At 37.5% G+C, this 17,851-nt stretch overlaps 1 protein-coding gene across 2 annotated transcripts in view; it reads right to left on the reverse strand.

Moving 5' to 3' along the window:
* Positions 1 to 17,851, reverse strand: part of SPATA17 (spermatogenesis associated 17) — a 217,263-nt gene that overhangs the window by 61,269 nt on the left and 138,143 nt on the right. The window contains exons 7-8 of one of the 2 annotated variants that reach the window (XM_070474510.1): positions 16,265 to 16,468; positions 11,141 to 11,289 (exon numbers count right to left, since the gene is read on the reverse strand). In XM_070474510.1, the coding sequence (XP_070330611.1) occupies positions 11,141 to 11,289; positions 16,265 to 16,468 (353 nt within the window). The remainder of the gene's footprint in view (positions 1 to 11,140; positions 11,290 to 16,264; positions 16,469 to 17,851) is intronic. The other variant, XM_070474511.1, reaches the window with a different exon arrangement.

A 17,851-nucleotide genomic window follows, 5' to 3' on the forward strand; every position in this document is an offset into this window, starting at 1 on the left:
ACAGGGAGGCCTGGCGTGCTGCAGTCCATGGGGTCACAAAAAGTCGGATATGACTGAGCAAATGAACAACAAAATTTCATTTAATATTCTATATTTTGATATTCTAAATTTTAAAATTAAATGTAAATTTAGAATATTTCATATATGTATGCTTGCATCTGAGTCTGCAACCCCATGGGCTATAGTCCACCAGGCTCCTCTGTTCATGGAATTTTCCAGGCAACAATACTGGAGTGGGTTCCCATTTCCTCCTCCAGGGGATCCTCCCAAACCAGGGATCAAACTCATGTCTCATCCAGTCCATGGAGTGAATTCTCTTTTCCTTTAATTTGTAAAATATCTCCTGGAATTCTTCTTTGCTTTCACCCAGTTTCCTGACTGACTCATTTTCTTCCATACTTTGAATTAATGACTCTTACCTTAACTAGAACTATGCATTAGAATCAGTTGGGCAGACATTTCAAACCCATATGCCTGCTGAGTCAAAATAGCTGTGATTGAGACTACGGAATGCATATGTATATAATTTTTAGCCTCAAGGTGATACAGGTAAGCAACCTAATTAAGACTCACTGCCCTCCACCCGATCCCTTTGGGTCTTCCCAGTGCACCAGGCCCGAGCGCTTGTCTCATGCATCCAACCTGGGCTGCCCTAACATTAAAGCAATTCCCAGGAATCTGTACTAAATCTTTTCTCTCTGTAGCCTCTCCCCTCCCTGGAAGATGCTTCCCCCACCAAGAATTTAACTATCACCTCTGATCATTTCTAAATTTTTATCTCTATAGACAGTGTTTTTCTTTAACTCAAGACCAGTATTTTCAAATGCTCACTAGGAATAACTACCTAGATATAGAATGCTGCTGCTAAGTCACTTCAGTCGTGTCCGACTCTGTGCGACCCCACAGACATCAGCCCACCAGGCTCCCCGTCCCTGGGATTCTCCAGTCAAGAACACTGGAGTGGGTTGCCATTTCCTGCTCCAATGCGTGAAAGTGAAGTTGCTCAGTTGTGTCCGACTATTAGCGACCCCGTGGACTGCAGCCTACCAGGCTTCTCCGTCCATGGGATTTTCCAGGCAAGAATACTAGGCACCTCAAATAGATCTGCCCATAAATTAATGTCATATCCCAAACCTCCACCCTATCATGCCAACAGAGCCTCTTACATTTTTTTTTCTTAAGTAAGGACATCACTATCTGACCAGTCACCTCACTCAGAAGCTATCAAGTAAAGGTACTAGACGACCTCTTGCCTCTGCACTCCTCAACCTGAGAAAATTTTTGCTCATGGCTACACTTTCATAAGACACGCTGTCCCCACCCACAGTGGTCATCCATTCATTGGTTAATTGAATATGTCCATTAACTTAACACGTATTTGTTAAGCATTAACTGTGTTTTAGGCCAACAACTGGTGTGGGACAGTTTGATGATATGAATTGAGCAGAAAAGATTCTCTTTCAGGAAATTTGAACTGAAAAGCTGAATTAGCTGTGGATTCTAGAGCTTTAAGGTTATACTGAATCAGGCCTGGAGTGGCCATGAAAACTAAGGGCAAACTGAAGATTTATGGAAAAAAACTAAGGCCACATATAAAGCCAGCTAGTAGAAAGAAGACAGCAAGCAGAAATACAGAGAAAAGTGGAGATGCCACTAGAGAGAGAAAATGACTCCCTTGCAGCCCTAAGGCATCACCTTAGTCCGGCTTGTCTTTGGTTTCTGTGAGACTCTTCAATGCATCTTTTAAACATATCCTTAACTTCTTGAATCATCTTGAATGGATCTTTATTCGTGGCACTGAGGAAAGCCCTAAGATGCATCTATGCACCTGACCACAGCATCTACACCCCACATATGCACACATCCACACATCCACATATCATGTTGGCCCCTATTTCTGATTTAGGGTTTATAGGATTCCACCTATAAACCAGTTTGCCAGCCTTTCTCTTCCCTCTACTATCACTGTCCTTGTTCCTGGGCAAGTCTTCTTTATTTCAAAACTAGACTATGGCAGTGGTACCCTAAATGCTAGGACTCCCATTTCTTTACCATGGACATAGCTAGTAGATTGATATCTCTAAGATAATTGACCTTTTCACTCCATTGTTTAAAACACTGTGATACTTTTACACCATGTTTTATATAGTGAAGTCCAGACACTTTATCATGGTACACATGATCCTTTATACTCTGGCTCCACCTCTACCTTCCCTCTCATCTCTGCCACTTTGCATAAAGTACCAAAGCTCTGAGCTAAGCATCACTAGCTACCTCAGAAGGCAAAATGAAACCCACATGCACTCTGCACTTGTTGACACAGAGATGGCTTTGTCCAGGCCACATCCTTCATGTCGCCTTCCTTGCTCTGCCTGGCATACTTCTGCTGAGCCTTCAAGTCTCTTTGATCCTCAATGCACTTTTGAACCCTAAATTGAACTAGGAAAGTCTGGGATGTACAAATGCCATTCCCATATAAGAATGTGAGTATGTCACAGAATGACAGTCTTTCTTTTACAAAAGCAATTCCACATGCCTTGTAAACTGACTGAAAGCTAAGTGGCAAAACTTTACTTAGCGTATGTTAGCTATTGCAGTAGGGGGAATTCTTATAAAATGACAAAATCTAACTAAAAAGACTGAAGCGTGCTTTTATGATTTGTCTGATTGCATATATCAAAAGTATATGCAAGATTTTCACAATACCAGTAAAAGTATTCCAAGTTACCACCATTATGTCAAGGTCATAAATATTAAAATTCTTACTTAGGTGTCTGTAAGAAGAGAATTCTAGGATTCTGTGGTCAGTTATATAAAAATCCATGTTTTTTCAAGGAAACAGTGGACATAAAGAGAGTGTATTTCTCACTGTAGAGTTGAAGTAATAAAGGACTCTTTTGTAGACAAATTCTAGAACTTCTTAATTATACACAGGCTTATTATCTGTATCCCCAGTGCTATAAAGTACCAGAACTTCATTAGAAAAATTAAGCTGGAAAAATGAAGGCAGCACTTTGTAAATTTCCACTGGAAATTAGCTGGGAGAGGCAGAGGAATACTGGATCAAAAGAGGGTAATCACGCTTAACCGTGCCCTAGAGCACCCGCATGTATAATACGATTTGCTCAGTAACTACCTCTCCTATTACTGCTTGTTTGGAGTATTCTGTGTTAATGGGGTTAGCTAATTTAGTATTTTAACTTAAAAAGGCTCTACTGATTAATAAATGTTGCACACTGTGCTAGTAATTAAAATAAATGGAAGAGTTACAAATAAAAGTTGAATTGTCAAGAAAACATTATCTGAAAATGTATGATAATCCCTATTTATCATAATACAATAACAGTTCAGAAAGTATGCAAATTGTAAAGGTCTAAAGTGTTGCAAAATCACACAAGTTAAAAAAGTTCTGAGATGCATTAAATTTCCTTATCATTAGTGTTAGTGATAAATAATAAAACCAGGTCTCATCTATGTACACACCATGGTTTTCAAATGTCCTTAAAAAAAAAAAGTTTAGTTCACTACTGTTCACCTACTCTGAATAATGAAGGTAGCAAAATATGCTACTCCAAAATAGGCCACTTTGGCCAAGGGTTATTTTGAGCTAAAACCTCTTAAAAACAACAGGTACAACAAAAGCGAACTTATTCTTTTTCCCCTAAAACCAGGAGATTATACTCCTACATGAAAGATGCCTTTCCTAAACCAGGAGGAAAGAAACATTCCTCTCAACAGACATGTGAAGTCACAGTGTAGAGAATTCTGTACAAACAGACCTTGTTAAATAACTTTTTATCTTCCTCTGGACTCCTCATATATTTTTGTTATTTTTTACAATTGCTTCTCAATGCTCAACTCAATATAAAAGAGCTTAAATTTGCCACTTCTTTGGGTGTTCATTGTCTTTATGAGGGCTATTGTAAAACCTCTACTAAATAAATCTTTATGCTTCTCTCCTTTTAATCTGTTTTCAGTTCAGTTCAGTTGCTCAGTCATGTCCGACTCTTTGAGACCCCATGAACCACAGCACGCCAGGCCTCCCTGTCCGTCACCAACTCCCAGAGTCCACCCAAACCCATGTCCATCAAGTCGGTGATGCCATCCAACCATCTCATCCTCTGTTGTCCCCTTCTCCTTCTGCCCTCAATCTTTCCCAGCACTGGGGTCTTACACCAATTTAATTCTTAGGCCCAGCTGAAGAGCCTAAGTGGAGAGAAGTAAAGTTTTGCCTCTTCTGCAAAAATTATCAGAAAATTGATACCTTTTATTTTTCATTGGACTGTCTGTACTCAGGCTCTTATGAAAGGCTACAAAAGTTTAAAATACAACATTTTGGGAATTCCTTGGTGGTCCAGTGGTTAGGACTCTGAGTTTTCACCGTCAAGGGCCTGAGTTCAATCCTAGTCAAGGAACTAAGATCTAACATGATGCGATCAAAAAAAATATAGAGAGAGAGAGAGATAGATGAATAATTGAGTAGCCATTCCCTTCTCCAGGGGCTCTTCCTGACCCAGGGATCAAACCCAGTTCTCCTGCAATGCAGGTAGATTCTTTACCATCTGAGCCATCAGGAAAGCGCAATATATATATTAGCCTTACAATATGATTAAATCTTGAACTTCTCTTCATAGGAAAACTCAAGCCATGGTCATATCTTTTCTTAATCCTCTAAGTGTCTACGGAAGAACCTTGAATCCTTGGGGATCTAAGGACTTCCCTCAAATTTAGCTCAGGTTTGTAATTAATCTAAACACCAAAGTCTGATCTAGCAAGCTCCCTCCTTGATTTGAAGGACACTTGTATTAGTTTTGTATTTCTGCTGTAAAAAGTTAGCATCACAGACTGAATGGCTTTAAGAGTATAAATTTATCATCTGAAATCTCTGGAGGCCAGAAGTCTGGGGTGGGTCTAACTAAAACTCAAGTCAAGGTGTGGGAGGGCTGCATCCTTTCTGGAGGCTCTAGGGGAGAGGGCCATGTCTTCACCTTTGCCAGCTTTCAGAGGCCACCAGCATCTCTTGGTTGTGTTCTCGTCCTCCATCTTCAAAACTAGCAAAGATGAGTTATCCATCTCACAGTGCCTCACTCTGATCTTTCTCGTAGTCAAATCTCTACTTTTGAGAACCCTTGTGATGACACTGGGCCCTCTGGATAATCCAGGATAATCTCTCCAACTTTAAATCCTGAATCACATCCACAGTCTCTTTTATCATATAAGGTAGCATATTCACAGGTTCCTGGGATGAGGATGTGGCCTCTGTGTGAGGTCAATATTCTGTCTACCAGAGCAGAGACTAGCACCAATGTCCACTGCAATGTCCTAACTCCACTCCATGTTGGATATAGTTGTAGGCTGCATAATTACAGTCTCCTGTATTAAGCCAGGATATTTACAATTAATAGAAGGTATTAACATACAGGATCTTAGCACCGCTCGTAAGTCTTTAGTGAAGTTGATATCAGCCTACATCACCTGATTCATGATCACTCCATTCCATCTCTGCTATCTTGGTGGGTAGACTAAATAAACACGGCTATGGTGACGTGGCCTTCCATTTCTTCCATCTCTTAATAATGACTTCTTTCCCTACATCATCTAGGCAACTTGCATGGTCCCATTTCACATCTGAAAATAATCCTTTAAATGCTCTGTGAAAAACCCTAAGTCAAATATGCATTGCTCTTTCCACTCTTTTTATTATTTTAAAAAATATTGATTTATGTATTACTTTTGGCTGCATTGGGTTTTAGTTGCAGCATGCTGCATCTTGGCTGTGGCATGTGGGGTCTTCCACGAGGGCCCTCTAGTTGTGGCACACAGGCTCGGTAGTTTGATCCCTGACCAGGGATCGAACCCATGCCCCTTTCATTGGAAAGTGGATTCTTACCACTGGACCACCAGGCAAGTCCCTGAACTTTTTAAAAAGTAAACCAACAATTCTTTCCTATGCTTTTAAGTGGATTTGAGCAGACTTAGCAAACCAAGGTGGGTAGGAACCCCCTTAATGGAAACAGAAGAGGGCATGGATACAAAGCTGAATGGTAACAGCCCAGTAGTTCTGGACAGAGAGTTTCTTAGAGAACGTGGTGGCAGATTAGCTAGAGAAATAAGTCCGGATCAGATCCTGAAGGGCTCTGAGTCTTGCAATAAAGAATTGAGATTTATCCTGTAGTTGATAAAAAAAAAAAAAAAAGTCACAAAAAAGCATTTAGGGGAATAATAAATTGCTGAATTTTTTCTAGTGTGGTTGTGGCAGATATACTGCATGGGCAGACCAGATGGGATTTATAGCATTTAAAAGAAGAAATTACAAGTCCTAAACCAAATCAATAGTGGAAAGGAAAAGAGGAGCTGGATTTGAGAGATACATAAAAAGTAGAACAGACAGGATTTGGGAACCAACAGAATTCTGGAGAGGGATAACAAGGTAACTCACAAGTCTCTACTCGGGTAAAGAGGTGGTGCTGAAATACACTCTCAAGACAAGAAGAAGCAGGCCAATGTGGGGTCTACTGAGTTTGGGACATCTGGAGGAGACGCAAACAAAGATGGCAGTTGAAAATATACATAAGGAAGGTAGGAAAAAGATTTTTGAGACTTAGAGTGGAAACCATGGTCACATGGTTATAGTTGAAGTCTCTCAAACAGAAGCATCACTCAGAGAGATCATGTATAGAAAGGAGAAGGAAGTAAAGAGAAAGAGTTGACTGTTGAATCCTGCCCTCACCTTAGTTCTACCTCTCACCAGGAGAATTGCAGTATTATCCTAGTGGGTTTCCTTCCCTCCAGCATATTTCTTCTCAAATACATCTGCCTCACAGTCAATAAATTCATATTATTTTCATAACATCCTCTTACTCAGAAGCCTTAAATAGTTCTCCATTATCTACAAATAAATCCTCGAATCCTTGGCCCTGAAGCCTTCTAAAATTTTCCTTTTTATGCCTCTCACATAAAAATGAGTTCCTGTCATGAATCAGCCATGGGTGTACATGTCAATGTATGGCAAAAACCACCACAATATTGTAAAGTAATTACCTTCTAATTAAAATAAATTAATTTTTTAAAAATGAGCTTCTGTGGGATAGATCTTCTCATTTTTCCCCATACTATCAACCTTCTTTTTATCTTTCTACTATCTTTTATCTTCCTATCTATCTTTTATCTTTTCTTTTTATCTTTCTATCTACTACTTTCTCTTCTTTTCTCTGTCAAAATTTTAACCATTTCTTTCCACAGAACCCATTAAGTTCCTTTTCTGTGAAGAATACCTTCCTAGATTATCAGAGAATAGAGAAAATTCTACATTTAAAAAAAAATCATGGCACTTACTCTCTTTAACATATGCTTGACTATTTTCAAGTGCTTGCTTTTCTAGAACTTCATTAGGTTTTTCAGTTCAGTTTAGTTTTAAGCTAGAAGCACAGAAGTTTCATGAGAGTAGAGACTTGGTCTATTTAATTCAGTGGTATACTCCAAGAGCCTAGAACTATTCCTGACAGGCAAACATTTGTTGAATCAATAAATACTCCTTTACATGTCTTACGCTATCTGAGAGCTTCTCACATAAAGGCTACTGAGCAATTATTTACTAATTGCTTATTTAATTTCTTGACTTCATAAAAATAGATATGTGAATAAGGAAAATCATTTTCTCCTAGAAGGCATGAGAAAAATAGAGTTTGTTTAGTAATAAGAACAGATAAAGTTTTTAAATGACTTCCAAAAAAAACCCCTCCATACTCCATATATACAATATTATTGTCCCACTTTCTATGTTTATTTTAAAGAATATATTAAAGAATGTGACCTTAATTAAAAATACAATCTTTGTGGGTTTTATAAGATGAGATCATACTGGAGTTGAAAGGGCCTTTAATTCACCATGACTGGTGTCCTTACAAAAAGGGTAAATATGGACAGACACATACATAGGAAGAATATATATGTGAAGAAGGCGGCAGAGATCAGGGTGCTATTTCTACTGATACAAGTCAAGGACCACCAGAGATTACCAGTCATCACCAGAACCTAAGGGAGAGACTGGGACAGAAGAAATCACTCCTGCTGAGAACTGGATCCAGGACTTCTGCCTCCAGAACTGTGATACAGTAAATTTCTGTTGTTTAAGCCATCTAGTTTATAGTAGTTTGTTATGGCAGCCCTAGCAAACTAGAAGCTTAATGAGAAATCTTCTATGTCTGGTCTATGAAGAGCTCTGCCCGTGGTCCTCCTTAATTTCTGGTTCTTAGGGCAAGGAGATGAAACCCAGCCTATCTATGCCATCTGTGATTTCCTACCCACATATTTTGATGTCTTAGATGCAGAACTATTAGGCTTGGAGTAGACACCAAAACATGATGATGATTATCTTCTGTTAAGACTCTCATATGTTCTTGGCATACTCATTATCTCATTCCATCCTCATTACAATGTTTAAGATAACATTTCTCTCCCCATTTTACAGACAGGTAAATAGAGGCTCAGACTGGCTAAGTTACTTACCCAAGATTATACACTGCTGTTGTGTAATGGAGTCAATATTTGAGCTCATACAGATCTAGTCCCAAAGCCCATCTTTCTTCTCTTACCACAGTGTAGTTTTCATAATGATATGAAAATGAAACAGTTAAATGTATCAAGTCCTCTGATAAATGCTACTTTTTGAATCCCTAAGATTAGAAATGGAAAGTTCCATTTTCTCAGTTTGGATAGAGGGGTCCCAGTTAAGGTCTTTGGATGACAAAGGCATCACCCTTACGGATAAAATTGGTAATGTGGGGGGAAAGAAAAAGGATTTTCTGCATTAAAAAAAAAAAAAAAAACTATGTATCTCTGTGATAAAAGTAGACTTTTGGCCTAATTTCTATCCCAGAATTATTATCTTAAAGACATAAAACCTAAATTTCTAACATTTCTTTTGCCTCACAAGATACAGTTAAGTTATGCAGAATGTGGAAACCAAAATGGTTTCAAAAGAAGCTAGAAAACAATAGTTTCAGTTCTCTGAAGTTGAAGTTTGCACGCTCCGTAGTGTCCAACTCTTTGCAACCCCATGCACTGTAGCCCACTAGGTTCCTCCCTCCAGGTTCCTCTTCTCTAAGCAAGAATACTGAAGTTCTCTGAAAAAGTGGATTATTCATAGGCTGGTTGTTAAAACCCATTACTAAGCTTTTTGCTAAAAATATAATAGCTTCAAATTGATAATTTCTTTAATATTCCCAACTTAGTTTGTCCCTGATTGGTTGGTTATCCTAAAAGCACTTATCAATCTGCAAGTTTCAGAGTAAATGGTCGTTAGCAACACTACAGAGGTTGAAAATGTTTACAAGTATTCCACAGAAAGTACAAGTTGAGCATCTTTCTTTGGGGATGACATTGATATCTGCTCTTTCTAGGTTTATCAAGGAAAATACTAAGAAAGGACACTTGAATATATTTGATATACAATAATTTCTGTAGAAATCTCAGTATGGTTGGGTTTCCCAGGTGGCTCAGTGGTAAAGAATCTGCCTGCCAATGCAGGAGACGCAGGAGACATCGGTCTGATCTCTAGGTTTAGAAGATCGTCTGGAGAAGGAAAAGGCAACCCACTCCAGTATTCTTGCCTGGGAAATCCCATGGACAGAGGAGCCTGGTGGGCTACGGTCTATGGGGTCAAAGAGTCGGACGTGACTTAGCAACTAAAACAATATGTGTGGTCAGTTATTTGTTCGAGAAGTGAATGTTATTTCATAAACCTTGGCATCACTGAAAATAGAAAATAATTCTGAATAATATAACTCTAGATATTCATCACTAAATCACATATTTTGCTTGGCCGAGTCTGAGCAGCATTAATCTTCTATAGTCGCTTTACTAAAAGAAATCTACCACCCCAAAATACTTGGGGGAAAAGTGTTTATTATTTTTTATTCATTATATGTTGGGTAATAGTCAATTATTGAAAGAATCTGCTGAATGCTCTACAGCAAATATCTCACCTCAAGTAATCACTATAAAATGAAAAACTTTATGAAAATTACTTGAGATGCTTGTCATTTTATCTTTCATATGAGTTTATTCAAAATTATATAGCTTTCAAGAGTCTCTTTAGAAATGCATGATTAAAATAAAAAATATTATATATCCCTTTGACTGATAAAACTATCCAAAATCCACTGTGCTGGATAAGAGGCAATTCTAGTTTCTTTATATGCCAAAGCATACTTTGTAATATATTTTGGAATAATTATTTTATAAATTATTATTATATAACATGTAATATGATTAGTACATATTATATAAGTAAGCAACTGCAGCATATATTATGTAGTTAACTTACCTAATTATTTATAATACATTGTATTAAGTTATAATAATTAAAATAATTTAAATTACAATAATATAATAATTGCCTTTTTATTATTTATTATACATAATGGTAAACTATTATTATAAGATATTACAAAAATAATTTCAAGATACTTTATAGAATAATAATAATTTTAAAAAGCTTTTCTAGATTTTAAATGGTCTTTCTATAAATTCCATATAACTACTGATGACAAATACCTGAAGTGAGAGGAAGTACTTTGGAGAAAGATATATGAATTGAGACACAAATCAATGATGCTAATATAATAATTTAAAATAGCATATGCTCTTATATTGTCCTTTATCTTTCTCAGTCATCTTCGTCACTGTAAAGAAACTAAACTCTTACAATGCACCTGATTTATTAAAATGACAATTTCATATCAATGTATCAAAATAAAATTTAGCTCACTTTAACAAAAATGTTTTTGTTCTGTTGGATCTAATTTTAGAAACGGCAGCAATACAAATATTTTCACTGGATAATGAAGGAAATTATCCTCACAGATACATGGAAAGTGATCACTTATCCCCTTAAAATGCCATTCAATCTTTTCTTTTTTCCCCTGAGCAATATATATGTATTTGCGTAATATGTGTGTGTATAAAATTAATATTGTCATCAATACCAACACTTGCATATTGAAAAATGGATGTCTCTGAATATGTCAGTGGTGGTTTTACCTTTTAACACAAATAAAATGTTAGCAAATAGAAAATATTTCTAAAAACTTAAGGGACCAAATATGGTACAGTTACTTCTTTTAAGCTAAGAACTTACATATTGTCATTGATATTTCGCGCACATTCCTGCTTCTGGAGCTGTGCTCTGGCCTCGGTTAGCCCATCGATGGGTTCTGCCACTCGCAGTGTCGGTTCCAGAGGCTTGTAGCGCTGTTCCAATACTTCCGAGATGTCGCGGAATGGTCCCTGACAAGACAGGAGGACGTAAATATTTTATGATTTATGATCAAGCCTACTGAATATCTACAAAGAAAAGCAAGTAGCATTTCATTTACTAAATTATTTTTATTTTTATTTACTTTTTTTTTTGAAATTTCTTCCTGACATTTTATTAGTCTTTTTTTTTTTTTTTTTTTTTTTACAATATTGCAGTGGTTTTTGCCATACATTGACATGAATCGGCCATGGATTTACATGTGTTCCCCATCCTGATCCCCCCTCCCGCTTCCCTCTCCAAGACCCTAAATTATTTTTAAAGATGAACTTATTCTTGTTTGAATTAGTAAACACATGAGGTAAGAGCATCTCATCCTCAAGAAAGTGAAGTCTCTCAGTCGTGTCCGACTCTTTGCAATCCCATGGACTGTGGCCCCCCAGGCTCCTCGGTCCATGGGATTTTCCAGGCATGAATACTGGAGTGGGCTGCCATTTCTTTCTCCAGGGGGTCTTCCCGACCCAGGGATCGAACCCGAGTCTCCCGCATTATAGGCAGATGCTTTATCATCTGAGCTACCAGAGAAACGTTCAGACAAGTTCAAGTGATTATATTAAAAATGTTTGAAAATAGGCAGAATTTCCCCTACTTACAAATTTTCATACAAGAATTAGTTAACTTACAGTTATAAAAGTTGCTTTGTTTTCTAATTTTTAAAAGTCTATGTCTCATAATTTAAAAAGAATTTGCTCCCTTTTTGAGTAAGCAAAAATACTAGGAAAGATTCTTGGGCACAGCTTTCAAACAGATAGAAAGAGGATGGCAAGTTTTTTTTTTATTAAAATAAAATTTTTAGACGAATGCCAAATCTTACACTTGGTGACCTCCCTCCAAATATGGAAGGGCCATATTTTAAATCATTTTAAGTGTTTTTATATAAAATTTTAAACTTTATTGCTTAATAATTGTTTTGTTGGATCTAATTTTAGAAGCATCAGAAATATGAATAATTTCACTGGATAATGAAGGAAATTATCTTCACAGATGAATGGAAAGTGGTCATTTATCCTCTTAAATAATTTTATTTAGTCACAAATGAAATATTTGTGATTTATCATCGAATGGGACAAATATATAGCAAAGTCCTTAAGCTGCAATGGTATGAAGTGATTTACACCATATTGCACCTTTAAATTAGCAGTTACTTACAGTAGTTACTAGAAGCTACTGGTTGTCTAGATAGTATCATATGAAACACACTACAAAACAGAAGCAGCTCAAGATGGTGCTGTGCAATCAATTACATTTTCTTTTCACTACCATTGTTGTGCGGAAGTGATACAAAATGGACAAAGATTTCTAGTCATATCCCTTATCCTTAAAGATGTCTTCTTTAAATAGGTTATCACTAACAAGACACAGCTGGAGTTACTGCAAGCACTGAGTGAAGACTGTGGGGCTAATAAAAAGAAATGATTCACGCCTCATTTATGTTCACTTATGTTTTACATTAATAGAAACCAATAATAGGAACCAGTTACCATAAAAGTCATGGACCGTAAATAACACAAATGGCAAATAAGTATCATCTAGTACTTTTCACAGCTGGACAGGAGGATTGCTATATTTGAAAGTAGTTAATGGATTTTTATTGGAACTTTACTTTTTAAAGATACAGTAACATGATGACAAGTTCACAATTAAGAACTCAAATAAGGGTATTGTTCAGATTTTTAATCCTCCACTTGACAAATTCTGTGATTTGAACAATATTTGGTTGTGCTCTCAGAGGCAAATTACTTCTCTAGACCCTTTCTCTTCAAATGTTGAGGTGGAACAATAACTATCTCACAAAATTGTTCTTGAGATAATGCAAGACAATATAAGTAACACTCAGCATTGTACTTAGAACATATTAATAATAAATACACTAAAATTGTAATCCTAGCTTAATTATTATTATTCTACTACTCCTAGTTTTGAGAGAAGTTTGAAAAAGATTTTGAACAATGGTAGCATCTAATATATAAACAAAAAGCCAAGGCTATGACTTTGAAGGAACTGGTGTTCACAAGGGGTAAAGTATTCTTGGTGGTTAAATCCTGCCTTCTGACCTTTGTTGATGTATCAATGCAATACATACCCATTTGGAGGCCTATTCCACTACTTGCTTTGGAACTTGCTCTTCCCAACAAGATTAGGAAATGAAAGAGGAGAGATTTTACTTAAGCAAAATTTAGAATAAAAATAGAGCCACTCTTCTTTTCTCATTCACTAGAATCTTCAGGACCACAGATCTTAAAAATGTCCATCTTTCTATGTGCTTCGGTGCCTGGTCCATACGTACACATCTTAGACAATTAATACCTTGCCTTTGAGCTTAATAGACTACCTTCCTGGTTAGCATACTTGACAGCTACTGTCAAGGTTCTCTTGTGCCAAGGCTTCTACTGACTTGGGTTTTTGTTGACAGGCTCTTTTAGGCCTCAAGGGATCACTTGTACCAATCATACCTGGAGTGAGACGGCATCCCAAATTTCAGACAAAACTTCAAACGTCAGTTCCTCTCATTGTACTCATTTACAAATACTCAATCCTAGAATGTGTAGACCATTCAGGATTCAACCTGAACCTGCAAGTTTTCTTGGACTCTTAGCTATAACTCTCCAATATTTGAGAATGTGAGTCCAATTATAAGTCAAATAAATTTGTCTATATTTTTAATAACCCACATTACTTTATAGTCATCTTATATTTATACATTTTTCTCGAAGCTTAAATAATAGTGAAAAAAAGTTAACTTGTTATTATTGTCTCATACATCTAAGAAATTCACCTCACAAGTACAGACAGACTGTCAGAGTGTAAATATTATTATTTGGACTGTAGCATATAGAATCTCATATGTCCCCAGTCACACATGTACATTTTTATTATAGGTAAGTACAGGAAATTGGTTTCCCATCCTGTGAAAACAGGACAGGAAAGAAGGCGGGGTGGGGGGGAAGCAAGAAAGGAAGGGAGTAAGAAGAAGTCAAAGATGATAAGGGAGAAGGTGGGAAGAGAAGATGAGTGAAGAAAGAAAGTGAAAGGAAAATAAGAGAAAGAAGGAAAAGAAGGAAAAGAATGTATGATGGGGGTGGGGGAGAGAATCAGGGGTAAGAAGGAAGGCGATGGGGAAAGAAGGAAAGGGAAAGGAAATTACTAGCAGGGGTAATTATTTTGTTTTATGTTAGATAAATGTATTCTATGATTATGTGCACATGTGTGTATACCTATATATGTATATGTGTATGTACATACACATATATAAAATCAAATCTTCCATACAGATGTGTATTCCATATATATAAGAATGTATATCTTTATGTAAATGTATATATATTTTCCATGTATCTTCATATATATACCACTGTGGTACATTAAGAAATATTTGGTCTTTGTCCCTGGTTCCTGGCATAGAGCTCGTAAAATCTTTGCAATTTCCCAATGACAGGAATATCTTTTGTTGCTCATGGCAAGATTACACCTAAGTTTATGCTAATACGATGACTTAGGCTGGAGCCCCTAAGTCTCTCAGCCTCCGGATGACACCGGTCACCAGAAAGACCAAGTGATTGGCAGACTGGCACTTCCAGCCCCACCTGTGATCTCCAGGGAAGGGAGCGCTGTAGGAGTGAGTGAGGAGAGACGGGAAAACAACCACGAACCCTGTGAGTGACCCTGGGAGCGGATCTCCCCACCCTCCTCGCCTCCCACCCGCTGCCGAGCTCTGATACGAAATTACGGCCCCAGCTGACACCCTGACTGCAGCTTCATGAGAGGTCTTCAGTCAGAGGCACTCACCTAAGCTGTGCCTGCAACGCTGACCCACAGAAACTGAGAAAAGAAACGTGTGTGTTGGTTGATGCCATCAGACTTTGCAGTAACTTGTACAGCGATCGATACACAGGGGCAAGTCGGTAGCAGTTCTGGAAGCCTGGCTGGATGAACCAGAGTCAGTCCACTTCCGGGTGGGTGCTTCCTGGTGGCAGTTGTCTAGTCCAGTTTAAATAGTGGTGGGGGCGGGGAATGGCAACAGAAGTGGTGTTCTCTGGGACTTTCCGGACAGTGACAATCATCAAAACTCACCCCATTCCATAGACCTAGAAAGTCCTTGACTGATCCTGCTATATCCTACCTAATCCATAGTTTAATTCTCCAAGTTACACTTTTTCAGTGACTCCCATCCAAATTAGGTTGATAATTATATATGATTACATGAACCACCAGGCTTCCCAGCGGCTCAGCAGTAAAGAATCCACCTGGAACGCAGAAGAGGCAGGAGACATGGATTCGATTCCTGGGTCAGGAACATCCCCTGGCGGAGGGCATGACAACCCACTCCAGTATTCTTGCCTGGAGAGACCCATGGACAGAGGAGTTTGGCAGGTTCCTAGGTCATAGGGTTGCATAAAGTTGGCCATGACTGAAGCAACTTGGTATGCACACATCTACAAGAACCACCCGATGAGAGGCTGATAATATATAGGATTTTACTAGCAACAACACGTTATAACAAATGCCATTACCACAGTATTGTCACATAAAAAAAGATACATCCTAGCCCCAAATTCTATGTGTTATTTCCACAGTCAGAACAATAAAATTCAGTACCAAGGAAACATTTGAAGAGTTCTTTGGTATATATTTAAAATGCACTTCATTTTTATTATTTAAAATTAGATTTGGGGGAATTATCTGGCAGTCCGGTGGCTAGGACTCAGTGGTATCACTGCCAAGGGCCCAGGGTCAATCCCTGATCAGGAAATAAGATGCCACAAGCTGCACGTCATGGCCAAAAAAAAAAAAAATTATTCAGAAAAAAATAATTTTCCTTTCTATTCACAAAGACAAAACAAAACACAATAACTAAAACAAACAAACAAACAAACAACAACAAAAAAAAAACCCACACACAGAAAGAATACGATCACTGGGACAATTCCTAGGTAAGATAATGAGTACCTGACAGCGTTTCCGGTCAATAGGGGGCAGAATTCCAGACCGAGGAAAGGACCGGGCGCTGGTGCAGGCCAGCCAGTTGCTAACGCTGACGCAGGGCTTCCGCTTCACCTTAGGGCCTCGGTGCGTCAGAGGCTTCGCCTTCTGGAGCCTCAGCTCCCATGGGTCAGGATCTTTTCTGAACGGTGAATTATATATTCCTGGAATCTAAAGCAGAACCACATCATTTTGATTTTATCTTTCATCTTCACATAAAATAAAGGGAAGATAAAGTTGTAACCAGACAAAGTTGACTATTTTAAACTACAGAAGAGATGGACTTCAGATTCATCTAAGTGAAAGAAAGACCCAGAGGGATGGGATGGGGAGGGAGGTGGGAGCGGGGCTCAGGATGGATAACACATGTAAATCCATGGCCGAGTCATGTCAATGTAAGGCAAAAACCACTACAATATTGTAAAGTAATTAGCCTTCAACTAATAAAAATAAATGAAAAAAAGAAGTGTTAGTCGCTCAGTAGCTCAGTTGCTCAGTGTTGGACTCGTTGGGACCCCACCACACTTCTTTGTCCATGGGATTCTCCAGGCAAGAATACTGGAGTGGATTGCCAGTCCATTTCCAGGGGATCTTCCTGATCTAGGGATCAAACCCAAGTCTCTTGCATTGCGGGCAGATTCTTTACCTTCTGAACCACAGGGAAGTCCAATTTGTCTAAAGAGATTTCAAAAGATCCTTTGTCTCCAGGCCAACAGTTTCGGAACTATTCATGGTTGAAAACTAAATACACTAAGAACAACTGAGCTATAGTTTCTGCCACACATGACATATTTGACATAATTGTACCTGAGAAAAAAACAGAAGGACCTTAAGGCATTCATGTTGTTTTTCTAACCATTTACTATGTATATGTATATTTAACCATCTCTAGAAGTCATACATTCACACACAAACTCAAATATATAATGTTTGAACCAGTTTCAGGTACAAAGTATGAACTTAATAAATATTTGATTATTTGAATGATTATTCATTATACAACCTAACTAATGGTAGTCATTTTAAGTTCTTTAAAATAATAATCTAAATGGTATATATGTAAAACTACATATGCATGTACATATATGTGTATATATATGTGTGTGTGTTTGTGTTTATGTATATAATCATTCAAAATAACGTCCTATTTTTTTATTATTGTAATATAATTGCTTTACAATATTGTGTTAGTTTCTGCTGTACAACAAAGTGGATCAGCTATATGTATACATCCTTTATTTAATGAGTTGTATCCACATGGTTCTATAATGTAACATTACCCTTATTGTTTTATGACTGGCCTTGTCTCACTCTGCATCAAAATAGTCAACACTTATTTAATACAGTTCCTGTTAACGCAATAGTGGTTCCATAGATGTACATGGAATAAAGGTTAAATTCAAGTTTATACTCCATCTTCTGAAAAGTCAATGATGTTTGAATACACAAACCTTATAGAGCTATAGTTTTTACTCCTTTCATATATACAAATGCATATTCATGGGAAAAAAAACCTATAGTTTAAAGGACAGAATGACTTATTTGGTTGTTCTG

The sequence above is a fragment of the Odocoileus virginianus genome, chromosome 11 (genome assembly GCF_023699985.2).
Source record: "Odocoileus virginianus isolate 20LAN1187 ecotype Illinois chromosome 11, Ovbor_1.2, whole genome shotgun sequence".
Classification (NCBI taxonomy): domain Eukaryota; kingdom Metazoa; phylum Chordata; class Mammalia; order Artiodactyla; family Cervidae; genus Odocoileus; species Odocoileus virginianus.